This window comes from Symphodus melops (assembly GCF_947650265.1).
Source record: "Symphodus melops genome assembly, chromosome: 9".
Classification (NCBI taxonomy): domain Eukaryota; kingdom Metazoa; phylum Chordata; class Actinopteri; order Labriformes; family Labridae; genus Symphodus; species Symphodus melops.
The window spans coordinates 9540862-9566305 of NC_136699.1; the positions used below are offsets into that span (position 1 = coordinate 9540862).

At 38.2% G+C, this 25444-nt stretch overlaps 2 protein-coding genes across 2 annotated transcripts; both read left to right on the forward strand.

Annotated features, from left to right (window-relative positions):
* Window positions 1-1005: 1005 nt before the first annotated feature.
* On the forward strand, window positions 1006-14726 carry xpnpep2 (X-prolyl aminopeptidase (aminopeptidase P) 2, membrane-bound). Its single transcript, XM_079351993.1, has 21 exons — window positions 1006-1231; window positions 1883-1944; window positions 2281-2391; window positions 2513-2576; window positions 3226-3330; window positions 5124-5210; window positions 5377-5520; window positions 6205-6306; window positions 6848-6929; window positions 7107-7308; window positions 7985-8074; window positions 8357-8466; window positions 8681-8758; window positions 10622-10693; window positions 10791-10851; window positions 11154-11223; window positions 11434-11538; window positions 12982-13041; window positions 13181-13257; window positions 13352-13441; window positions 14231-14726. The coding sequence occupies exons 1-21, from the start codon at window positions 1192-1194 to the stop codon at window positions 14429-14431; spliced, it is 2013 nt and encodes a 670-aa protein (XP_079208119.1). The 5' UTR covers window positions 1006-1191; the 3' UTR covers window positions 14432-14726.
* Window positions 14727-17597: 2871 nt separating this feature from the next.
* On the forward strand, window positions 17598-25014 carry sash3 (SAM and SH3 domain containing 3). The gene is made up of 8 exons (XM_079352754.1): window positions 17598-17841; window positions 19532-19624; window positions 20774-20908; window positions 21831-21966; window positions 22923-23080; window positions 23552-23764; window positions 23851-23995; window positions 24163-25014. The coding sequence occupies exons 1-8, from the start codon at window positions 17785-17787 to the stop codon at window positions 24405-24407; spliced, it is 1182 nt and encodes a 393-aa protein (XP_079208880.1). The 5' UTR covers window positions 17598-17784; the 3' UTR covers window positions 24408-25014.
* The last annotated feature ends 430 nt before the right edge of the window (window positions 25015-25444 follow it).

Here is a 25444-nt window from a genome sequence, read left to right on the forward strand (position 1 = left end):
AGGAACATGTTAATTGATAGATATAAGTTTAAATCGAAATATATTATTGTGTCTGTATGACGAATATAAAACTACTGCACTGGTTAGTTTATCTCAGTATCGAGGAAACAGGAGAAGACAGCTAGCATGCATCTGTCCAGAAGAAACAAAGAAATCCTGCAGACGTTTCACCTTGAGAATTAAACTGAAGTACTCAGCTCGAGTGGCAGAGCCCGGCGAGCTGAAGATGAAAGCCTTGCTCTTTTATATCTCTGATTTAGCTGTAATGATAATTTCAGATAAATATGAGCTACACTGAACCATTATACATTTTCAAAAGCCTTATATGTGATTTTTTTCTGCTTGGCACACTGGCAAGAACTCAACTATTATTAATACATCACAGCTAAAACCAATCTCCTGCTTATACAATCCCTTCCTGCTCTCTCTCTCCTTCTTCTTTTAGCTAAGTGGGATTATTCATTTGGCTCAACACAGGGATATAGAAATGATGAGAGCAGAACCGTTTTTATGGAAATCTATGCATGATTGCAATTAAGGCTCTGTCTATTATCTATTGATCTGCAGATACAGAAACATACAGATGCATTTATGTGCATGATCTACAACTTCTACATTTATAAACTTAGTTTATATAAACAGATCTATCATTGTTGTAAAGCGTGATGGCACTGATTTCATGCAGGGTTGGTGTCTTATAGCAATACTTAAGGAAAAGCATTTTGTTTTTATTTGAATACACACATGCTAGATAACCCTGCATCCTAGAGGGAGTTTCCCTGTGGCACAATTGTGTGTAAAAATAAATGAAAAAAATAGTTGAGCAACTGAGTAAGATGCACAGTAAGGATTTCTAAATCAGGTGGGTGGTCACTGTGGCGTGGTTCATTGTGTTTTTGGTCAAGAAGTAAATAGATGTTTCTGTGAATCAAAAGTTCTTGTGAAAAGCCTCTGCACATGATTCCTATCAAAGGTCCACAGTGAGAGGAGATAGTGAGCAGTGGCTGAGGAGGAGGAGGAGGAGGAGGAGGAGGAGAGAGAAAAGAGAGAGAGGACAGTCGTGCGTTTTCGGGCAGACACCCACACGCAATTTCTCAACAGACTCCCAAACGCACTTTCTCACATTTGCCGCGCACACGTCAGGGGAATCTGGTTTGTGGCCGCTCAGTGTTTGGCTCTTTTCCTGTCAACATGCTGTCCTGTGTCTGGCTGTTGGCTTTGTGGCTAACAGGTAAGAAGTTTATCTTTAACATGCATTCTTTTTGTGTCCGCTCAGTGTTTATGTCTATGTGGTCTGTGTGTGTGAAAGCTTTCCTCCTTCTATTTGTCCACAACCAGGACAGGAGCTGTACAGTAATGTCAAATGTACAAACAGATGATGTGTAACATTTTTTTTTCAACTGCTCCAATCAGTTTGATTGTTTAACACTTCATAGCTAGAAGAGGAAGCATGATAAATTGCCATCTGCTCTTTCTGGATTTTATTCATCTGGAATTATTTGATACGTTTCATCTTAAAAAGAGTGCAGCTGAAACAGATCTGCACTCTTTCTTTTCATTTGTATCAGATCTTGATCACAGTCTCCACTGAGTTTGTTAATTCTCTGAGAGAATAAATGTTCATGTGATTTTTTTTCTTTTCTTGCACAGCTGCTTTGTTTGTCCTTTCACTTTGATTGAGCAGATGTTTCTGTCCTCATCAGTTCAAAGCTTGGAGATGAATTGATTCAGCTCTCACAGTTACTTTGTCTGAAAGACACTGATAAACAATAAATTAATCCCCTGACAAAAGAGCTTTTCGGAATCTAAATATGTGCTTTCATAGCTCAGCTCCAGTGTCACTTTCCAAGGTCTCTATGTCACTGTGCTCTTCTCATATCAGGACACACTGTCGCTGTTGTGTTATATGAGCAAACTGAGAGGAACTGCTCGCTGTCTCCACCGGTGAGTGGAATCAACATTGTGATTTTGATCATTATTAACGGGTTATCATTGAGATATGAAAACAATATTTTGAAAAAAGAAGTTGTAGATGTGTCCCTGTAAACATAAAACAGTATTTCCTGTAGTATAACATGCTGCACGTGTTATCTAGCAAATGATTAAAGCACCTGCGATGAGGTTAATGATTACGAGGGCAGATAAAGAAAGAGATGAATCAGCTATTCTTCTAAAGACTTTTAACACTCCCTTTTGTTGTATGTTGTGTGTGTGTGTGTGTGTGTGTGTGTGTGTGTGTGTGTGTGTGTGTGTGTGTGTGTGTGTGTGTCTGTTGAACAGTACCTCCCCAGCACAGCAGTAAATACCACCCTCCAGCTGCAGGAGTTACGAGAGCTAATGCGTCCCCTGAATATCTCTGCCTACATCATCCCTGGCACTGACGCCCACCTGGTACATCTGCTGTCCATCATACTTATTTTATCTGAGTTTTACTGGTGTGTGTGAATGTGTGTGTGGGAGACACGTGAGAGAGAGAAAGGCGTGCTAACCTGCTCTTTTTTTTTTCTGACAGAGTGAGTATATTGCACCACGGGATGCCAGGATGGCCTTCATGACCGGCTTTACAGGATCCGCAGGTACAATCCTTTCCCACCTCCTCATCTCCTTCATCCCCCTTTCCCTCCTCCTCCTCCTCGTCTTACCCATGACTCAACTCCCCACGTCTGAGTTCTGCGATCATGCAGCTTTTCAACTTTCATCCCACATCCTTACAAACCAGACGTCTCCTCCTTGCTCTCTCAGTTTTATTGCTTCTATTGGCTGCATCATTACATCTGATCATCCATTAGAATGATCCTCTCCCACACAGCCGGAACATTAAATCATGATGTCTATTTTCCGGCCAAAGATGGTGATCAGCATTAATGATTGTGCATATTTCTGTACTGAGCTCTTGATTGAATTTAAAGAGAAAAGGACTGAAAAAAAATAAAGTGATGTTTACTCCAAAGAGAAAAAGTCTCATTCCTTGGTCCATCATCTATAACCAACTTCTAAAATGTGTATTCAGGGATCTGCTTATGTTGCTCCTGTGAGGAAGAAACAAAGATAGGACAATGTATTACCAACTCCTTCTCCTGACTGTTTTTTAACATTCTTGTTTGTCCCCATACACTTTTATTGGTAAAATGGTGTGTACCATAATAAATTGTTCTCAATAAACATTGATTTTTATTGCTGTCACTGCTGCCCTCTCCGTATCACAGCTCCTCTGCTTCTCTCCAGGAACTGCCATAGTTACACCGACAAAGGCAGCTCTGTGGACAGACAGCCGCTACTGGGTCCAAGCCGAGAGACAGCTGGACTGCAACTGGGAGCTTGAAAAAGACGGTAGGGGGGGGATAACATTTGGTCTACTTGTTTTGACTACACAGGACAAATGGATGCCGATCAAATATTTGTGGATTTGAAGCTCTAGCGTTAAAATATCCTGACAGGCGACACCCACTATTACAGGATTTACATGGTAAAAAATAGCCCTCAAACAACTAAACTATGTGTCGTCTTTGAAACACCGTTTGAACATACAATGCTGACAGGATGTTAATAACTTTGTCCACCAGCCAGTCAATATTAAAAGGTGTCTGAATTGACCAGCTTTTATATTTATACTTTTTTGTATTTGGATGGTGCTAATTTTCAAACTGAATGCTGATGCTTACACACTAAAAAGGCATTAAATATAAATTAAAACAATACACATTTGATGTAAAATTCAGCACTGCAAAATGAAAGCTGGTGAAAACAGAAATAAGGAATAAACAGAAACACTGCATGTCATTTCTCACTCCATAAGCTGATGAATAATCATGAGATGGTGATTTGGCAGTACAGATTTGGTCAGTTGTAGTTTTGGCTTTCTGAGCGAGGCAAATTGCTCGGCTCTTGAATGTCTAATAGTGATCCACCTCTGTTGTAGTATTCAAACGGCCAGGTTTCTCGACCTAACAAAAAAAGAACCAAAGACCTTTGTTTCTGTTCCAAATTCATGAGTGGATGAAGATGTTTTTTCTTTGCACACCAAAGGCTTGTTTCTTAAAAGGTTTCCAACAAAGTTGTTCAAAAAAGGTGTTTGTTGGCATATCTTCTCGCTAAGTTATTAATCCACATAAGGTGTGTGACGTGTCATGATGCTTTTAAAAGGCTAATCTTTTTGCGGGATATCGACGAGTGTGCCTTTGAGTAGAATTTAAATTTCAACACAACAAATACTGTATCTTAACATAATTGATGTCTCCTCAAATCAAGATGGCTTTTGGACAAAGACTTTGTGGGTTACAAGTCCCTGATGGGATTTCTCTGGGTGTTTCCATTTCCTCCCATCCAAACACATTTAAGATAGGCTAACAGAATCCCTCTGCTACAAACATTCAAATATTCAATGTTAATTTTACTGCTCACGTTACAATGACATATTTAGTTGATTGTAAAACAAGTGTTAGAAACAGTTAGAAAATGAAAAAAAGACGAATTATATTTCAAATTTATTTCATCAGTGGGATCATAAGTGCTTGAGGTTGAGTGCCTCCAACACAGGAGCAGGTTCAGATATGAAGAATCTGTTCACGACAATAAAAACAGCACAGAGTTTTTATTTTTAATTTCAGACCTTTACGTTTGCAAATAACAGAACTTTATCACAACTTTAATTCAGTCTTTACTCTAATTGCACAAAACATCTCTGGCAAAGCTGCGCACTTCTCCACCTTCATTTATATATATATATATATATATATATATATACACATACATATACATATACATATACATATATATATATATATGACACAGGTCACTCCTTATAAAACATTTCAAAAAGACAATAATCTGACCTTTCACTGTCAGTAAATGAAATGGTTTGTATTTCAGTAATTTTGATACTTTAAGTCACTATGTATTGTTTTATGTTCTTAAATGCTATTGATTACATTTGTTGGATTACATTTTTCTGCTTTTTTCTCATGTGCTTTGGACGGATAAACATTTTGTTCACAAAAAAAAGTCATTTAGAAACATTTTCATTTTCTAAAATTATAACCCGCTGTTAAATTTGATTTATGGTGTCACATCTTCCTATGTAAATAGTAACTAGACTTGAGTCTGTCATGTGTGATGTTCTCCAGTGTCCATCATCAGTATAGCAGAGTGGCTCATCTCTGAAGTTCCACCAGGAGGCGAGATTGGCTTTGACCCCTTCCTCTTCTCCCTTCGTGAGTCTCTTTTATCCATCCCGCCTGTCAGTTCGCATTAACGTCAATAAAGCACACGCTCAAGTAGATGGAAAATTATTGATGGAGCCTCCAGTCGCCACACAGACTGTTTACTTGAGATTGATTTGCTTCTATGTGTGAAATCTTCCGCTGTTTCCTCCATTAGAAACAAAGGAGAACTACAACATGAATCTGGAGTCAAGCAATCGCAGTCTGAAGTCCATCCCTGTGAACCAGGTTGACAAAGTGTGGACTGCTCGACCACCCATCCCTCTTGACAACATCAGCTCCCTGCCCGACAGAGTCATACGTAGGTTTACTTACAAGGGTTTGTGTCTCTGTTGTACACACACACACTGTGCAGTCTGCTCGTCTCCCTGTCTTTATCGATGTGCTGATAAATACCTGCAAACTCCCAGCGATAAGCAGCTCCACAAACACAGCCATAAACAGCCTGCTCATGTGTGTATGACTTTATGGAAGATCAAACACAGATCATGTTTAAGAGATGGAGAGTCTCCTGAATAGGAAGTTGTCTGCACACTCGTGGGCTTTATTGTTCTTCATGGTTGGAGAATACAATAATGGGACTAATGGAGCGTATCATAAATCTAATGGTGTTTGTGTATGGTTGTGTGTATTTACATTTGACTGTCAGCTGGAAAAAAAGGCTTCTTGTACAATGTTTTAGAGCTGCTGAAAAGCTGACTCAACAGTAGCCATCTGCCTTTTTAATGTAGGTTCTACATAATATGTAGCATTTAAAGTATGGAAATAGGTTTAGATCTTAATTTATGATATTAAGTGTTTAACAATACTGATGTTGGGTGTTAAGAGAATAATTAATAGGAACAGTCATGGAGCAGCTATTCCACTGTTTACACCCTACGTCAGCATCATGGTAAAAACGAGCTCCACAACCAATCCAATTATACGTCGAGTGTTTATTGTCATGTGGATGCAAAATAAAAATAATATGTGGGTGTGTTTGCAGAACGTTCTTGGCAAATAAAAGTGGAGGACATACGGAATCAGATGAGGGACAATCCATACGAACCGACAGCTGTCCTGCTGTCAGCACTGGATGAAACAGCCTGTAAGTAACTCACACATTGACGATTCAGCTTTTCAGAACGACTTCTGGTAATAATGTTGATGTAAAAATAATGATAGGGAATAACTTCTGAATTCACTGATTAATGCTGTTTATATGAGCAGTTTAAGTGTGCATTTCAGATTATCCAAATCTCAATGACTTCTGTACAGTTTGTAGTTTAATGTCAGAAACAGGTGTAGACTTTAAAGTAAATGTAAAGAAATACACATTACCTAAGAAGTAACTAATCATGTTTTCTGAACTTTTTGATATGTACCCTTGATGTTTGGTTGAGCTCTCGGCCAGTTTTCATGAATAATTCAAATCATCTTTCTTGTGAATAAATGACCCCGTCTGTCTTCATATTTCTAGATGACTGAGCCTGTATTTAATGACAGGGACACAAAACTAATCACAGTCCAGTACTTAAGACAAACTGTAATCACCATTTCCTGGCACAGAGTCATGTAGTTTATGTGAGTGAAGTAGACAGTGCTGAAAGTCTGGGGTTGTTTTTACTTATTTATTTTTTAATTTATAGGGCTATTTAATCTGCGTGGCAACGACATCCCATACAATCCCTTCTTCTACTCCTACACACTGCTCACAATGGATCAGATCTGGTGAGTCCATTTTCAGTAACTACACGTTTGTTTAGTATTCTTTTGATGTTTCCTTGTTTGTCCATTTCCCTGCAGCTCCCATCACATGTGTACTGAGATACTAGGATTTACAGGATTAGTCCACTCCTCTGTTTGACCCTTGTCTTTGGCCTTCTGTTTTTACCACATCTTCCGCAGGCTCTTTGTGCACACGCACAGAGTTTCAGAGGAGCTCAAGGTGTACCTGAACGCGTCCTGTGAGGGGCCACTCTGTGTGCAGCTAAAAGAATACGACACTGTCAGAGATAATCTGAAGGAGTATGTGGCCCAGCCGGGCGTTAAAGTTTGGATTGGAACTGAATACACAAACTACGCCTTATATGAGATCATTACACCAGAGGTATGAAAATATTACAGTTCATTAGCTGAAGTGGGACGCATGATTTAGCTACAGTTAGCATAAGAATCTGATTTTGTTTCCATCTTGAATGTAAACCTCTGGGCACATACAGTATTAAGATCTGCTGTTATGGCTCTTGTGTTGCTGTATGGGCTGCAGTGAGTCATGCAGTGAGACTTGTTGGCTGGGATAAAAATTTTGTACATGAGTTATGGACGTTGTCCAAGTTTCTTCAGCTCAACTAATCAATATTTGTTGTATAAGCGAGGGATCAAATGAGTTTGTGTGATGTGAAAGTAGTGAAGAAATAGCTTCAAACTCAGACTTTTCACTCTACAGTGTTTGTCCATGTTTTTCGAAAAATATATATTTTTTAATCTTGTTCCTGTTGATGTGTCCAAAAATATGTAAAATAATACAGTCCATATAGACAGACAGACAGACAGACAGACAGACAGACGTTTTACAGCTCAGCTAAACTCCATAGTTAGTTTGTCGAATCAACGTCACCCAGTCAATAAGTTACTATTTACACCTCATAAACTAGATGTAGTGTTTAGAAGTAAATGATAAAAGTGTATATTGTGTTTTGGGGATCAAAGTACACAAAGCTTCTCTCTGACTATCTGGTATTATATTTGTTGTGTAAATTGTAATTGCTTTCTGCATCAATTAGGACAAACTCCTGACAAGCTCCTACTCTCCTGTGCTCACAACTAAAGCAGTGAAGGATGAGACAGAGCAGCGGATCCTAAGGGACGCTCACGTATGTTTTCTGCACACATCAGCACAAACAGTAGGACAACTTAGAAAGAGCACACCTGTTTTTGTTTTGTTTATGAAGCTTCATTTACAAGACCAGATACAGTTAGAGCCTAAACTATTTACTGTAGGTGAGACCATTGTCAGGTATGAGTTTCAGTCTAAACAGTTTATTACACTTATGTTTAGTGCAGCATCTCAACATTATAGTGTCAATTGTCAAATTGTGTATTTGTGACTGATGCTGAGGCTCTCCTGGTCAGTGTGTCTTTGTTGCTCTGTGCAGGTGAGGGATGCAGTCGCAGTCATCCAGCTGCTGATGTGGCTGGAGAAGGCGGTGCCCCAGGGGAAAGAGACCGAGCTGACGGCTTCAGAATACGTCAATAATTGTCGAAGGTGAGTTCACATGCAAGAGAATGGAAATATTTTTTTTTTCTGTCATTTACAAGCTAGAATATGAGAGCCTAGAAATGCTATTATGATGCAAAATAAAAATATAAGGAGGCTTAAGGACTCTGTTAAGTACATGTTAATTAAAATACACTTAGAATTGAAATAGTTGTGATAACACTCATTTTGATGTTTAAAGTTAATTAAAGGTTCATTACAGCAAACAAAAGGACAGCAGAGGCCCGAGCTTTGAGACCATCTCTGCAAGTGGACCCAACGCTGCACTCGCCCACTACAGGTTAAACTGATTCAAATGAACCCTCTTCTTTTTAAATCAAACAATAGATATTCAATTATAGCTTTAGTTTTTCTTCACAATCCATAGGTTGAAGCACTACTTTTTCTTATTTTTCAGATATATATTATTCGCAGTAAATTTCTATTGTTGCTTTGATGCTGTTATTTGATAGGACAGTGGACAGAGTGAGACACCAGGGAGGGAGACATGCAGGAAACGAGCCCCAGGTCAGATTTAAAGCTGGTCTGTCAACATGGAGGATGAGGGACCACTGTGTTTTATTTTGTTTTTAAAACTACTGCGTTTTTTTAAGACACCCTATGAGATTTAAAGCAGCATGTAGCATGAATTTGTTTTTCTTCACAACTCTGCACTTCCATAGTTCCTGATTAGTATTCTCTCTCGGAGATCAGTTTTTTTCTTGTCTACTCAATTTTTCTCTTCCAGTTTTCCTCGAGCAACAAATTTAGTCTCTTAGATCAGGAGTTCCCAGTCTTTTCAACCTACAGCTCTCAAAAAAAATCCAAACACGTAGTATTGTTTCAGTAATTTAGGATAAAAATCGTGTATATACAAATGGACAAGATATGCTTTTTTTTTCCCGCTTTGGGAACCACTGTCTTAGATTTTACCATGTCGATCCTCTTGAGAATAGTGTGCAAAAACTGGCAAGAAGAAAAGTTTACTTTCTGCCAAAAACCTTGTGTTTCTCCTATCCATTTCAAACAGAATACGTTGTGCAAGAAGAAGCATAACGGATTGTAATAATAGATGTTAAAATCCTTTTATAACAAGTCATTGTAAGATTATAATGACTTCCAGGCTCTTATTTGTAAGGCTTACTTGTTTCATAATGCTGCTTTAAACTGATATTTTCACTTTTATTTTATACTGCTCTGTAGAAGCAGTAAAGCGCTCAGAATTTGAGAATGGACAATCATTGTATTTAGTCTCACAAACAATAAGCAAATGATGACATGGAAAGTGTGAAAGGGTTAATGTCTAATGATGCTTTTATAAAGCATTATTGATTCATGTCGCATGTATAAGTTTCAAATGCTGACCATGAAATTTCACTTACCCATGATTAAATCTGACTTGGCCCATACTGTACAAGCTTTTCACTGAAGGCTATCTCACAAATGTAAAAAAAAAAAAAGAAATATAAAAATATTTAAAAACATGTGTAACAAAAGTACTTGGGGAATAAGAAAAAACTGTCTCTCCCCTCTGATTGATAGTGTAGTTACAGAAACACGTGAGCCAATGACCCACATAACATGCATAGCCTTGGAGACTCCCAGGAATCAACAACATTTATCAGAGCTTGCAGTCAGTGGTTTTCATTCTTGTATTTACTGTGGTCCTCATTCTGAACATCAGGCCCCAATCCTATTTGTTGTTGCCTATAGTTGCTCCCATTTTCAGCTCTTTCAAAACAATCATTATTATTATACTATAGGAAGCAAGTTCAACGTATGTATCTCTCAGTTATCTGGCTTCACTGACCACACAGACTATTTTGACTATAACCTTCTCCGGGGCAGATTAGGTGTTCAGCATGCTTACCATGATCAAGAAGGGAGCCGCCTTTGTCATCCTGAAAGCAGAGTTAACTCTGAAGTTACCTCGTTTACTGCTAATACTGGTTTATAGTTTTCCAGCCTGGTTTGGATAATGCAAGATGGTCAACAGAGACATCAGGTGGTTGGAAAAGAGCTTGACTTTATAATATGTTTAATCATAGTGTAATAGTAAGCTACTCCAGATGTGATACATGCTTTGGAAAAAGGTCCTTGGGGATGTTAGGTGCCATAGGAGAGCAAATGACAGTTGTGGTTATTTCCTGTTTTCCGTATTTAGTCCTTCAAAAGGAACAAGCCGGAAGTTGACAGTTGACGAGATGTACCTGGTCGACTCTGGCGGCCAGTATCTGTGAGTCAAAACACACTTCACTGAGAAACTCTCTGGTTTCACATCACATCATTTGCATTTGAAATGAGTCACTCTCTCTCCCTCTCACTATAATCAGAGACGGGACCACTGACATCACTCGGACAGTTCACTGGGGAACTCCTACAGCCATGCAAAAGGTTACATATAATATATGTGTTACAATAAAAGTGTGAATGTTTCGAAGGATGTTTACATTTTATCCCCCAAAACACAAGACATGGTTAATCAACCACAGAGCTGTGGATTATGTTTCTTTCTTCAGCAGTGGGATGTTGGATCCATCTAGAATTGAATCATCATAATTGAATTAAATGACATAAGCAAGATTTTTTATTTTTTATTTTTTTACTTATTGTTGTAAAATAAAGTTGCAGGATTATTCCCTCACAAAACATTTATTCCAATGTAAAACAAAAACTTTTTTTGTTTTGTTTTACAGGATGCCTTCACTCGAGTACTCATGGGAAACATTGAAATATCACGAACCATCTTCCCCTCAGGAACAAGAGGTAGTAATGAAAAACAGTCATGAATGTTTATAATCAACTTTGAAATACTTTAACTTTATCCTGAAATACATGGTTTTACCACCAGAGAGCCCCGTTTCCTAACTGGTCGATATTTGTGTTTTCTGAGTGCATGAATTACAGGAGTTTTTCAGCAGCAGGGTCTTTGAATCCTCAAACACTTCTTCGTTTTTTGTTTTTTGTAATCAACAGGTGTAAACATGGAGATGCTTGGCCGCAGGGCATTGTGGGAGGTGGGCCTTAACTATGGCCATGGCACAGGTCATGGTGTTGGAAACTACTTTGGAGTTCATGAGTGTATGTTCCTCTTTTTATTTTCCAGAGTTTACAACCCAAAATGAAAAACTGTACTTACTTCCTCATCACGAAAACACGTTTTAAAGCATGAATCATACCTCCTGACATATTTCTTTTCTTAACCCATGAGAGGCATCAAAGTCAGCGTGTTTACACTGTGCAGCTTTTAGCTCAGCAGGTGTGATAATATTTATGAGCTGAATATAACTCACATGTTTGAGTGTGAATAGTTTTAGTTTTACTGGTATTTGAACAGGCAATACTGGTTTGTATTGTATTTTAAAATAATAATAGTTTCAAAGGATCCATGTTTTTTATGAAGGGATTATTATGAAGCCTATAAAATGTCACAAAACAGCTGTAACTTTCCTTTAAAGGTCATATATCAACAGTCTTAGAGGTCCCCAAAACAAGTCTGTGAAATTTGTTACAAATCCCCTCTGATCCTGTATGTGAGCATGCCTGTATACCCCTCTATTACATCCCTGCTGAGGGCAGAGCAACACCTCGCTGTGGGAGGGGTTACTGCCCTTTGTGATGTCAAGAAGGGGAAATCTCTAAATGCACACATTGTCAAAGAGTGTAGCTAGCATCAGACAGAGAAGATGGACATTACTATATTCAGGGTGTTGTCGACATGCTAGGGACTCATATTAGTGTTAGAAAAACAAGGTTAAGTGTATTTCTCACAATATGTGACCTTTAACCATTTAACAGAGTACGATCTTTCAACGTCTTGATCTTTCTGGAAACTATCCAATTAAGAAACTCCCTGTATAGTTATCGTAAAGGTTCAGTATGGGTTTTGACAGACAAATGTGAATGTTTAAGAAGTGTACAGATTCTGTGGTATATGTTCATAACTCTATACACAAACTGGCCTCAGAGGAAAATTTGGTCCCTGAAAAACTGTTTGAAGATAAAATGCTGCACAAGAAGTTATGGTGGGGGGTCCACAGTGAAAACTTTTTAGCTCCAAACGGGAGTTTTACAGGTCCTCAGGGATCCTTTTTTTCCCTCTGAGTAAAGATTGTGTATTCAGTTCAGAAAATATAGCATGTAATTTTTTTCACTCCTCCAACTTTCAAATTTCACCAACAAATCTCCATAGAGCAGCTTTAAACTAAGAGAAGCGACCAATTCTAATACTGGAGAAGGTTTTGAAGGCGTGAGGTTGTGCTTTTCAAATGTAGTAAATCGATCACCAGAATATTTGATGGTAAGTGGTAACTAATGAATTAAATAACTAATTGTGGTAAACATAATCTGTAGAAATATGAATGAGTGAGAAGAGAGTAGAGTCTGCACAGAGGATGACAGCTAATAACTTTATTTCAGACGTTATGTGTTAATGTATGTGTTAAAAGGAACTCATTGTGATAAATAGATTAAATGTGTTCTGTAGTGTGATCGGTACCAATTATGTTTTTTTGATTGTTTCAGGGCCAGTTGGCTTTCAGGGTAACAACATTCCCTTCAGGTCTGGCATGTTTACATCTATAGGTAAGATTTTTATTTTTATTTTACTAAAGTAAAGTACAGATAACAAACAATATGATCTTTTTAGAAAATACTGTAAATTTAAGTTTCATTTCATGTCTGACAAACACTAAACACTAAACTGGTGACGTATTCCTCGAAGAACCTGGGTACTACAAGGAGAATGACTTTGGGATCAGAATTGAAGACGTTGTTGTTGTTGTACCTGTTCAAACAAAGGTAGATAAAGAGCAGATGATCAGGACCTTTTTTTATTTTCTCTCGCCGATGTGTCCTGTTTATTCACTTTAATGTGTACTTTTCCTTCCCTCAGTATGGTCATAACTACATGACCTTTGACACTGTGTCGCTGGTCCCATACGACAGGAAACTGATCGACACCTCTCTCCTCAGCTCAGAACAGGTGATAATTATATTTGACTATATCTAATTGATATCTTATTGAAAGTCTGCATACTGAGACGTTTCATCAAATCAAAAAAAAAAAAGGCGTTAGGACCAAGTTGTGAGCTCTAATGTAAGTTTACTTCGCCAAAGAAATTATAAGTTTTCTGTTCAATATCTGAACACTGTATACCATCCCTCTCATTCATTGGTGTTAAGCTGTTTCCTCTTTCACACTTACAAGCATTTCTGCAGCTCAGAGTGAGATCAGAACAGTGTTGAAGAAACAAAACCACCTGTGAAATCAGCTTCTGTGTTTACTTTCTTTTGATCAAAAGAGACATCATTTCACAAAAAAGGACGCACTTAACCTTTCTATACCTGCAAGACTGGAGATAATCTTCTTTTGTCTGTTCAAACAGCAGATAGGTGAAAAGTTAAATAACACAAGAACGAGATAGAAATTAATGATGTCGAGGGACTCATTATATTTACTCTAGAGCTGCACAATTACAAGTACTGAACTTATTCCTCATTCTCATACTCGATTTCAAACACATTTACTTGACATGTGGACCTTTTTCTTACTTTCGGCCAAAGATTTTTTCTTTATATTTTTTGAAATAAATATTTGAAATTATATCCATTCTTCGATATTTTGTTGCAATATTTTGTGTGTGTGTGTAGTAATACAGACAATACATAGATTAAATTTGTTTTACTTTTAAATTAAAAAAAAAAATTTAGGCTTTTTATTAGTACCAGCCGCCTATTTTACTTAATTCTGAGTGATCTTATTTCCTTCCAGCTTCGTTGGCTGAATAATTACTATGAGACAATCCGGAGGCTGGTGGGTCCGGAACTGGACAGACAAAAACTACACGAGGAGAAGGACTGGATGCTGAAAAACACAGAGCCCTTCAGTGCTCCTGGTTCCTCTGCCTCTGTCTGCTCCTCCTCGCTGACCCTCATAGCTCTGACCGTCACTCTTCTCCACAACATCAACTGAGCAGCTTCATCTCTGCTCCGACTTGCACACCAGTGTTACCCCTATGCAGTCTCTGTTTAGCAGCTATACCAGGTTGAGAGTCATTTAGCCTTTTTGAAATAAAAGGCTAAATCTGTTTGATTATTTAAATTATTTCATTATAAGGAGAATATTATGCTGATATTGTTTAAAATGTTTGAAAATGATCTTTTATGTGATTTTTTTTTTATGTTTTAGCCTTGTGGTTTGTAATTGGATATTTGTATCACCAGCTGATATAATCTCTATTTTATTGAAGTAAAACTCCTGAAAACAGTGTTGTAGACTGGAGTCATCATCATTTTTGGCACGACCGGTCATAAAGAGCTTGACTTGGGATGATTCAGCATCGATTAATAGACGTTAGTTTTTGATTGCAATAATTCAAAAGGTTTAATTTATTTTTTATTCCAGGTTATTGCTGGGTCTTTTATCTCAAATTGTCCTTACAACACATTTCTGTACTTCCTTGGAAGCACAGTGAAATTGATTAATATATTTTTATCATGGATCATTTCAGTAGATGTAAACCAGCAACGCTTCTCTTCTTAAAATATAAAAAATGGCAAATAGACTTAAGCTTGTGTAGTGCTTTCCTAGTCTTCTGATTACTATAGTGCTTTTACACTGCAGGTCACATCTACTTATTCACACACTGAAGGTAGAGGTTGCTTTGGAAAGTATCCATCAGTATCAATTAATCCCCTTCATTTCCATTTATTCGCCGGTGGCAATTTAGGGTTAAGTGTCTTGTCCAAGGACATATCGGATAAATTGGGCATTGAAGAGATTATTAGTGTAGTGTTAAAAAAAAGTTAAAGTTTGGAAGTTTTCTTCTGCAACATTTGGAGAGCAGCTCCTCTTGAAGGTGTGAACATTGCCCCACACCCTGCCTCACTCTCATCAGACACGTGCATCACTGAAATCACATGGCAACTCAACGGGACTGCTTTCAGAAAAGGCATGTTGGTCCATATCCGCTCTGCGTAGGGTTGTGGTAAAGAGGCTGTAAAAAAGAAAAGAGGAACTATCCATGTGAGATCATTGTTTTCTATGAAGAAAAGCCTCTTTTGCTGCTGTGCCTTTTGTTCTGTAGCTACTGTGAAGTTTCAACATCTTTGCATGTTTTCATCTGGGTTGGTCAGCATACTCCTGGCACGATAGCAAGTGCGCTTACATCAGAATGAGTTGACTTAAAGATGTCCTGAGGGCTGTTCTGGTTATTGAACAATGTTATGTTTCTATCAAGGCTGACTGACCTATAAACATCATGTGTCCAAAGAAACTGTATGAAGTCACTTCCCTTTTCATGCAGAGCAGATTTGAAATCAATAATTGTCAATTCTGAAGTCAATTATCAAAACATTGCTCCATGGCACAACTAGTGGTCAAACGGTATTCAGGGTACCTGAGAGTTGTACATACACTTATTACCAGTTTCACTTTCCACTTACTGTATGGTTAAATGTTTGGCATTATTTTACTCAAAACTGTGTTTTAATGGAAATTTAAATTGTGAGTATATTTGCAGATTTTTTGTTTTTCAGTTTGAAAAAAAAAACTTTATAAAGACACAATTGGCTTTAAGCATACACTGTCAACACGTAAAAGCTACCTACACTATATCTATACTCATCACAAAAAATATATATTTTTCAATACAATAATGTTATGAAATATGTTTATATTATAAGTTTTGTAACATTTATTTATTTTATCTTTATCATTTCTCAAAATGTATCATGTTTAGTTATTAGACTTTGATAGTGTTATATTGAATTTTTCTTTTACGTCTCATGTTGATGTTTTTGTTTTTGACACATCATTGAAGATGTGCAGACGGATCAGTTTTTCATGCCAGCCTTTACTCGTGTGACAGGAAGCTTAAATAGGGCACCCTCCTTGTATCATGTGGTTTTCTTCTCCACCAAAATAACAAGCTAAACTTGACTTGATGTTGTACTTCCCTCACTGCCTGTGTTTGACCTGTCCTGGAGTCTGAGTGTGCAGTCAGAGGCACGCACATTTCTGTGACTCACTTGGACTGCTGTTGTTTAGAGTCTGCACTGTCAGAAGTGTTTGGTCTAGTCTGATGGGGCCCAAGGCAAAAAATCCATCCAGTTGCCCCTTACTGGTCTAGGGCCCCAAGCAGTTGCCTGCCTTGCCCATTGACAAGTACATCCTCTGTTCATTCTTGTAAACATTGTTTTGTTTTAATATCCTGAATACTCTCCAGTGTGTGATGTTATTATTACCTGTGTAAGCCGCAGCTGGCCTCGTACTGCAGCTGCAAAGACCTTACTGAGTTTCTTTCTATCACCTTTAGATCTCTCTCACTTCAACACTTCAGCTGTGATGACAAATAATGACTCATTTGCCAGTCAGAGCTAACAAGTTTTAGAAAAACGTAACTACATGTTTTGCGTCAGACATTGTAAACGCACAGAGCTGGTTGAAACCTCAAAACCTTCTGTGTTGCATGGTGGAGATCCTTCCTAACACATTCCCTTCAGCTTTCTGCTGAATTTTAAGACTGGTGTCAGTGGGTGTACGGATGTGGTTCCGCAAACTGCAGGATGTATTCACGCTCTTACTGGTACCAAAGGTGACGTGTTAAATCATGCTCACTGAGAGCCCTTCACTGGGCTGACCTGAAACTGTGAATACATTGATGAGTCGAAAAACAAAAAATCTGTTTGTATCAGTTAGATCATTTATGTGTTGTTTTTCTTCTTCTTTTGTATAGATTTAATCCATGATTCTCGTGTCTCCAGTGTGAAGATACATTTTTAAGCCGTTTCCACCACAAGGTCTTACTGCAAACGGGAAAAGGGAATGTTATTATTTCAGGGTTTTTTGTAAAAGTAATCAGTAGATCATTGGTCTCAGCTCTAGTTACATTTGAGCAGCCAGACATATATAATATGATCACAATTAATTTTAAATGTTCTGTTAGGCAATTAAAAGTGAAAACAACTTGCTGTTATTTTTAATCTAAACAGTCAAATTAATTTACCAAGACATTTTCGTGTTCTGTGTTTTGTGTATGACAGTTCAGTTGAGAGCAACAGAGTGTTTTAGCTTGTAGGGCAGTGTGTAAACCTGTGCTCTAAAAACAGGGTTTGACTTTTCAGTTTCTGTGTGGCCATGTGACTTCCTCTCTGTGCTTCTGCACTTCTTTTAGCTGCTGCAGAGTCTAGCTCTACCTCCCGCTGTGTTTTCTTATCTGACAGCTCTGGCACTGACAGCCCAGAGATAGAAATCCTCTCTGATTCAACCCGGTGTATCGTTCTTTTAGTCCAGAGAATTCTGAAGGACCACTGAAGAAGAAGAACATGTTAAGGCGACGGCCTTCCAATGCCTCTGAGAAGGAGCAGACGCAGAAGAAGAAGGTGAGTTTCTTTGTTTTGTTTCAGACAGGAAGAGAATTTAGTGCTAAAGCGCTCAAATGTAAAATTATTGATTAATTGAAATATTATTGTATGAGCCTGAAGAGGTCTTTGTTGTACCCTTGAAACACATCCAGCTGTCTCTATGTGCACATCTTTTCAACACAGGATGTGTGCTCAAGTTGCAGCAAACCTTTGTGGTTAAGCAGAAACCCACACATATAAAAACCCACACATATAAACACAGAAACCTGAAGCTCAGCCCTTTTCAAATTCTTAAACTTATTTAACAGCTAACTATATTGTTTCTTCGACATTGTGCTCCTTTAGAGATGTAGAGTTCTTCTTCTTTTAACAGGGTCTCTGTTTAGGTCTCTGTGAGCCAGTTTAACAGGTCATTGCACTGCAGTTGTCGTTTGACTCACAGCAGACTTTGTGGCTTTTGTCTTGCGCTGCAACCACCATGAGAGTGGGCCTCCTATGCTCAACACCAGTGCCCTTATTCCCATCTACTTCTCCCTTCATGTGGTTTATTTCACAACGCATCTTTACACATTGGTGTTTTCTCAGCAATCCTCTCCGAGCGCATATGGTAATTGTTAACGGCAAAAACCGAGGCTGCAGTCTATAGTCTCTGTCCTCCAGAAGACGGATTCTCTCATAGACTCATAGAGGCATTGTGGTTATAAATGTAATTTGTCCCCTTTACTGCACTGCAATTTTAATTGTTGAGACACAGACACCTTCAGCTGCACTCACTTACTGCATGTCTGCAGAGACTGGCGTTTGGCAGTTGCTCAAGCTTTGTCCGTTTCCTGTGGTTTCAAGCCAGACTGAAGAAGGATGATCAGCGATAAGATAATGAACAGTGACATGTGGTAAAGTGGAAAACAAGTGTGAGGATTACCCCCACAGATAAGAGAAACTCTGAAGAGGAGGGAGTCATGACGAAGAGAGGGGAAATAATCCTATTTTGTTCATCTGCATGTGTAGTTTTCTGCAGAATGCAGATGACAGTCTAATTTCTGTTCCATCATCAGCTCTTTTAAAAATGATTCATTGCTTTGTGCTAAAATAAAAAAAACAAATGAGACATTTTAAATTGAATAAGAGAGAGAATGATGTGACATTGAGGTAACCCAATTAATTTTTTGTTTTTGACAAAGACAATTGATCCACAATATAATTGTATATTAGAATGGAGATTTTTATGGCATCTTTGATCTCCACTACTACTGTCACATTCACTTTAGAAACCTGTATTTTTATACTGACTTTAATGTACATTAAATTCTTCTTCTTTTCTTATTTTACATATCACAACCATACTGTAAATGTTAAGGTCACAACTGTTGATTACAGTTTCTATCAATTTGTCCTCTGTGTTTCAGAAGTCAGCTACAGGAACGTCTGCAACATGCAAATATTGAATGACCTAGATGATTTTATTTTGGATCACTCTGTAAAAAGAGGCTGTTACTCTTCTGAGAAATGCGTCCGCAAATGTTTACAGTTCACACATTTTAAAAGATAAAAATATGCAGGACTGTGAGATGAGCGTTATCAGTGTTCAACCACCAAAGAGTCAAATTAGCATGTTGGTGACAGAAGTCTTACTGTGCCTGGGCTGCTAGCTGCTGCCTGTTTGTTGATGTTGTTGTTTTTAAATTATTGTAACTTTTTGTGTTTCCAGATTTCTCTGCAGAGGTCCAGCAGCTTCAAGGATTTTATGAAGCACAAACCTACATCCCCTGTTGCAGACAAGGAGTTGAACTTTGAGGAGAATGTAAGTCGGACTGTCCATTGTCAAACATCCTCCTAAAACACACAAGCCCATCACTATAAACACTAAACATCCCTGTTTTAGAAAAATAGAAGTAGCTATTTTCTGAATTCTTTGTTTTAAGTTCCTCCAGAAGAGACCAGAGCGCCAAAATGTTAATGAGTTACAGTATGGCTCTTACAGAAGTCCACAGTTTGTACTTCCTGATTTAACAAACTGCTGCATGTGTGGGGGGATGACAACTCAATGTTCACAGAACTTTAAAATCCTTCCAGTAAGATATCTCTGTACGTAAGTGGAAGTTTGAAAAGAAAGAAGTGTAGAAGTGCAGAAGTAGAGAGGAAGTAAGTAGAAGAAGCATTGCATCGAGCTAAGACGACAGCAGCGAGCAGACAGGATGTCCTTTACACTGTGAGCCAGTCAAGCACATAGCCTCAGCGTCATGTACTAAACCATTAGTCTGGTGGTTATACCCCAGAGGATTCAGACATTTGTGATCAAATTTTATGCATTTTTATTTCCATATACTTTCCATACCAACACATCTGTGTGGCAGTGAGACAGGTGTTTGTCATCTCCGTTATTTACTAAAGTGCTTCATAGTTTGCCACAAAGTTTTGGGTTGCCAGTTATGATCTCTGTCTACAAGTGCATACACAACGGGAAAATGTTCAGTTTGTAATCAGGATTTAAAGTCAAAGTACTAGTTGTCACTGACTGAAGATTATTGGTTCAGAACAAATATTCTCTCTGAATTCATGCTGTGTTCACTCAATGTAACTTTGTGTTTGCTTCCTCTTCCTTGAGTACTCGACCTCTGCGTGTTTTTGAGGGTACTTTTTACCCTCAAAAAGTATTGTAACATTTTTAACTTTCAATTCTGAGTCTACACTACAGCCCACAATAAAGCACAGGTGTATGTGTGTGTGTGGGCGTGTGTGTGTGTTGTCTGGAGTATGTGTTTTGTTGTACTTTGTGGGTATCAGCAGTGTTTGTGTAGAATTACCACAGAGTCTGTCGGCTATGAGAACCTGGGAGTTGACTTGTAACAGTAGCAAAGTCACAACAACATGTAACTACACTGAGGTTGTTCTAACCATCTGACATCTGTTAAGACTTTTGACATAGTGATTTATTTGACTCCCATCTCAGGTTTCAGACAGTCTAACAGCAGAAGAAGTCATGAAAAGTGGAAGCAAACTTGGCAAGAAGTGGCGCAACGTCATCTCTCGCACAATGACTCGCAAAACATCCAAGATGGTGCAGAAGGCCCTGGCTGAGGAGGGGGTAAATCCTGTTTACAGTACCTTCCACACTAACCTGAATCATGATTGATAATCATTGTATAAAAACAGCAACGATTTACTGTATATACATAAAGCTACAATGAAATATATAAAAGGTATTTGAACTTAACAGCTTTATAAAAAACATTTCTTTACATCTTAAGACTTTTGTTGTTTCTACAGAAAGATGTAAATGTCTCCATCTAGTGGACAAATATCTCTACTATTATCTTGTGCTTGATTTTTTTTTTTAAACTAAGTATCAGAATCAGAAAATACTTTATTGATCTCAGGGGGAAATTTGATGAAATTCACAGTTTGTAGAACTTTCTCATTTTGTTGTATCTGTGTTTTACAACTTTAAAGTCCAATTACGTCAGTTCAAAAGCATCATTGTTCATTTAACTTCCTATCTACAAGTTACTTTACTATAATTGTTATCTTACCAAGTTGTAAAGCCTCTAGTACATGTTGAAATAACTTTAACTACCAAATATTAACAGTTCTAAGCCCCTAGTGTTTCTATTTTGATCATAACTTAAGTGATTCAATGTTTTTTATCAATTATTTGTTTTCCAGAAAAACTGTCAGAAATCTTGGATTGCAGTTTGTTCAGTTTAAATATTTTTACCCTATTTTTACTCTATGACAATAAATGAGTATGGTTGGGTTGTGGTCGAAGATGTCATCTGGAGCTTTAGAAAAAATGTGATTGTTAGTCTTTACTATTTTCTGACATCAATTCACCAAACTTTTCATTTAGTGATAAGCAAAACTATTTTTCTTTCAAACTACAATAAATAATAGAAAGCTCTCACAGGGCGATGTCAGTACAGTTTTTAAATGATAGAGGTCTGTGTCAAATTACTGTTATGTTAATACTGATTTCTTAGGAAAGCTTCTGTTGTCCTCTGTCCCTGCAGGGTGAGAGTGGTGAGGAGCTTTCTCCCAGCTCTTCTGATTTTCTTCCTGATCTGAGCGCAGGACAGAGGACGTCTGTGTGCTCCTCTGGGTCTGAGGATGCCACACCCAGCCTCATCAGCCGCCAGCTCTCAGGAAGTAAGAGATCCTCTGTGTACTGATAAAGCAGAGGGGTTCAACACGAAGTTAGGGACATGACCAAGTCCAATTTATGTCTCTAATTCTTCAAAGTAGATTTAGTTGAACTGTCTATGAGACAATGTTAAATGAAAGCTAAAAGATCTTTACTGGTAATCAACACGATTTAATAAGTGATATAGAGTTAAACTAATCCAGGGATTTTTTCTTGTACACCCAGGCTAAGTAATAAAAAATGTTCAAGAGAAGTAAATCTATACTTAACGGTGCTAATATGCAAAAATGTAATGAAAAAAATAGTTCCTCAAATTGTGGTGCCGCACTACTCTTGTAAAGCTCATACTTTCATATTTGTATACATACAATTAAAGCCAGAAAAAGATTTCATGTATCCCATACAGTGGGCCACAAATACAAAGAAGTCTTACTACATCAGGATGCATTATGCATTGCACAAGCCAGCTGTTGTTGTTTTGTTGTAATTATTATTATTATTCTGACCTACTTTCGTCTGCCCGGCGGAACATTTGACTATGAGCAAGGAGAGAAAAGTGACGGGTGCAACGTTATGACAAATTATATCCAAATAAAAACAAACAGACCAGAGTAGACTTCCCTTTTACAAAAAGCATCAGCGTCATGGACAACAAGGCATCATGGAAGCTGAAGTACCATTCATGCAGGACATGGTTGTCCACTAAATAGAGTCCACTGAGAGAGGTGACACATTCTTGTTAAAAAATAATTTTGGAACAAGATAAAATAACATTTTGATGTACAAAATAATGTCCGATAAGATGCTCTATATTTAGTCGACGCTTACATTCTCTTCTGTACATTTAGAAGCAAATGTTTGCAATACGATTATATTATCTGTTGACCTGGAGGCAAACAACATGTCAAGTATCTAAAGGCTACATATGAATCTGACACAGTTTCTCATCTGTCCTCTTCAGGCAGTGACAGACAGAGCCTGGACAGCGGTTACTGTCAGAGGGACAGCATGAGGCTGGAGGAGAATGGCCTCGCCTATAACGGACCATTCTGTGGTCGTGCTTTGGTCCACACTGACTTCACTCCCAGCCCTTACGACGTGGAGTCGCTCAAACTTCAAGTGAGTCTCTGTTGCCCCTCAGCCTCCTCTGCTGTCTCGTTGTGGCGTCCTCTGGGGAGCTTGTTAACTTAGAGGAACAAGGCGGGTCGTTTGATTATTCTCCTTTATGTCTAAGCTTAGAGTACATGAGCCCTTACTGACTGCTTTTTTATTTTATTTTATTTTATTTATTTTAAGTAACATGATATCTGTAAAGTTTGTGTGACTGTGTTACAAATCATACAGGAGTCCACAGAGAGTGAAGTGTTTGAGGTCAAGTCATTCCACCTTTATTCTTCTTTGCTTTCTCCTGAACAAGTTTTAATGATTTTGGTTATAAAGAGACGTTTGTAAATCAAGCAGTCAGCTCAGAAGAGTATCAAGACTTGTTTTCACTGTGCGCCAAATGATACCGAGTTCAATGTTGGGTTTATTCATCCTTTCATCATCATGATGACTAAGCGTGGTGCTCATGCATCATTTCTGTCACAGAAAGGCGACGTCATCTACATCATCGAAAAGCCCCCTGTGGGGACCTGGACAGGGAAGCTCAACAACAAAGTTGGCTCCTTTAAGTTTATCTACGTCAACCTGCTGCCAGATGAGAGCCCGCCGACCAGGAGAAGACGTTGCAACAGCAAGACCAACCGAGGCAATTCTAAACCTAAAACCCTGGAGGAGGTGTTGGACGGCTTTGGTCTTAACGTGAGCTTCACACTGTCTGTATGATAAAACATGATGGAGTTGTCATGTTGGAAATCTGTTTAAACGTTTCTCTTGTTGTGTTGCAGGAGCTGAGTTCTCTGCTGTCCATGCATGGTTTCCAGAGTCTGGAGGACTTTGCAGGACTGAGGGAGTCTCACCTCAATGAGCTGAACATCACTGACCCAGAGCAGCGCTCCAAGATCCTGAACGCCTCTGAGCTGCTAAGAGACTGTAGGTTAACACACAGTAAAAATGTGTTCATCTAAAAATAAACTTGCATCTTTAATTTGAGCTAAATGTTCCAATAAAAAGCAGTACACCAAGTATATTTGTTTATTCTAAGTGTCAGAGTCCAGGACAGATTTTATTTATGCTTTCTGTCTCTATGGCTCTTGTAGTTGAAGAGGAGTCGGAGCCAGAGGAGGAGGACAGAAGTGGAGTGGACTCCAAGGAGCCAAGGGATTCTGGTTGTTTCGAGAGCTCAGAAAACCTGGAAAATGGACCAAAAACAGCGGATGAAGGCGCCGAGGAGCTGACAACCCAGCAGGAAGCAAAACATGAGCAGGAAAAGGAGGAGCAAACACAACAGCTGGATGATGTGCAGGAGCAGCTGCAGGAGCTGACTGTAGATGAGGGATCATGAGCAGTGGAGGAAATATACCCAAAATCCTAAAAACTGAGGTGGTCACAGTTATGTATCTTCAAACCAAGGTGGACTCAGTTCCTTGAGAGTTGAGGTTGTTTTTCCTGTGGACTGAGGTTTAATGCCATGAAATATCTTAGCATTATTAGATGGCATACTGTAAAACGAAAAACAATGTAAGGTTGAAATACTGTACAGCCATGATGTGGTTTTCCTGAGTCGGCTGGCACTGTTGATCAGGCATCATCTGCCACAGTTTAGTCGAATGTATGTTTTGATGGATGTAATGTTTGAGGATTTATCGAACTTTATGTTGTGTCTGTTGTCATGTAAGATACCAAAAAAGGATTTCATTTTTCTCTGTTCTTTGTGATCCTGTCATAAATGTTTCCATGTCGTGCAGTCTGCAGACGAATATGAATGCAAAATATTTTGACATATTTTTCATGTGAATATTGATTGGCACTGAAATCCATTGAAACTGGATTGTGTGCTTGAGCTTGTTTTTTTAATGAGGTACATTTCACAGTTTTATGTCATCATGAAGAATGTTAACAGTGCTGTAAATAGATTTTAAATAAACTTTATTCAATGTTTTAAAATGTTATGTTGCTTATTATCTCAACAAGATTTGATTTCATTCGGCTGTTTTTCAGAACAATTATAACAAATTGAAGTCTTACATTTTCACATTTTCACACTATAAAAAACATTCAAGACAAAAAGCTTTTAAATCTGTGATATTAGTTTAGTCTTCTGATTCATTAGAAATGTTTTTTTGCTGTACTCTTGTATTGTTAAATCGACAATCCAGTCAAATGAAGTCACACAAACATAATCTATTGTTCTGTGGGAACATGAAGATGATGAACATGAGAGGCCTGGGAACGAAGCCTTGTGGAACTCCAAAGGGAATTTAACACCAACATTTGTATTTAAATGTAAAGGATCAGCCCAGTATTTCTGTCTGTGAGTAATTTATTGAAGTCAACTGTATTGAATGCAGCACAGATCTTAACAGGCTCAAGTGTTCCCCT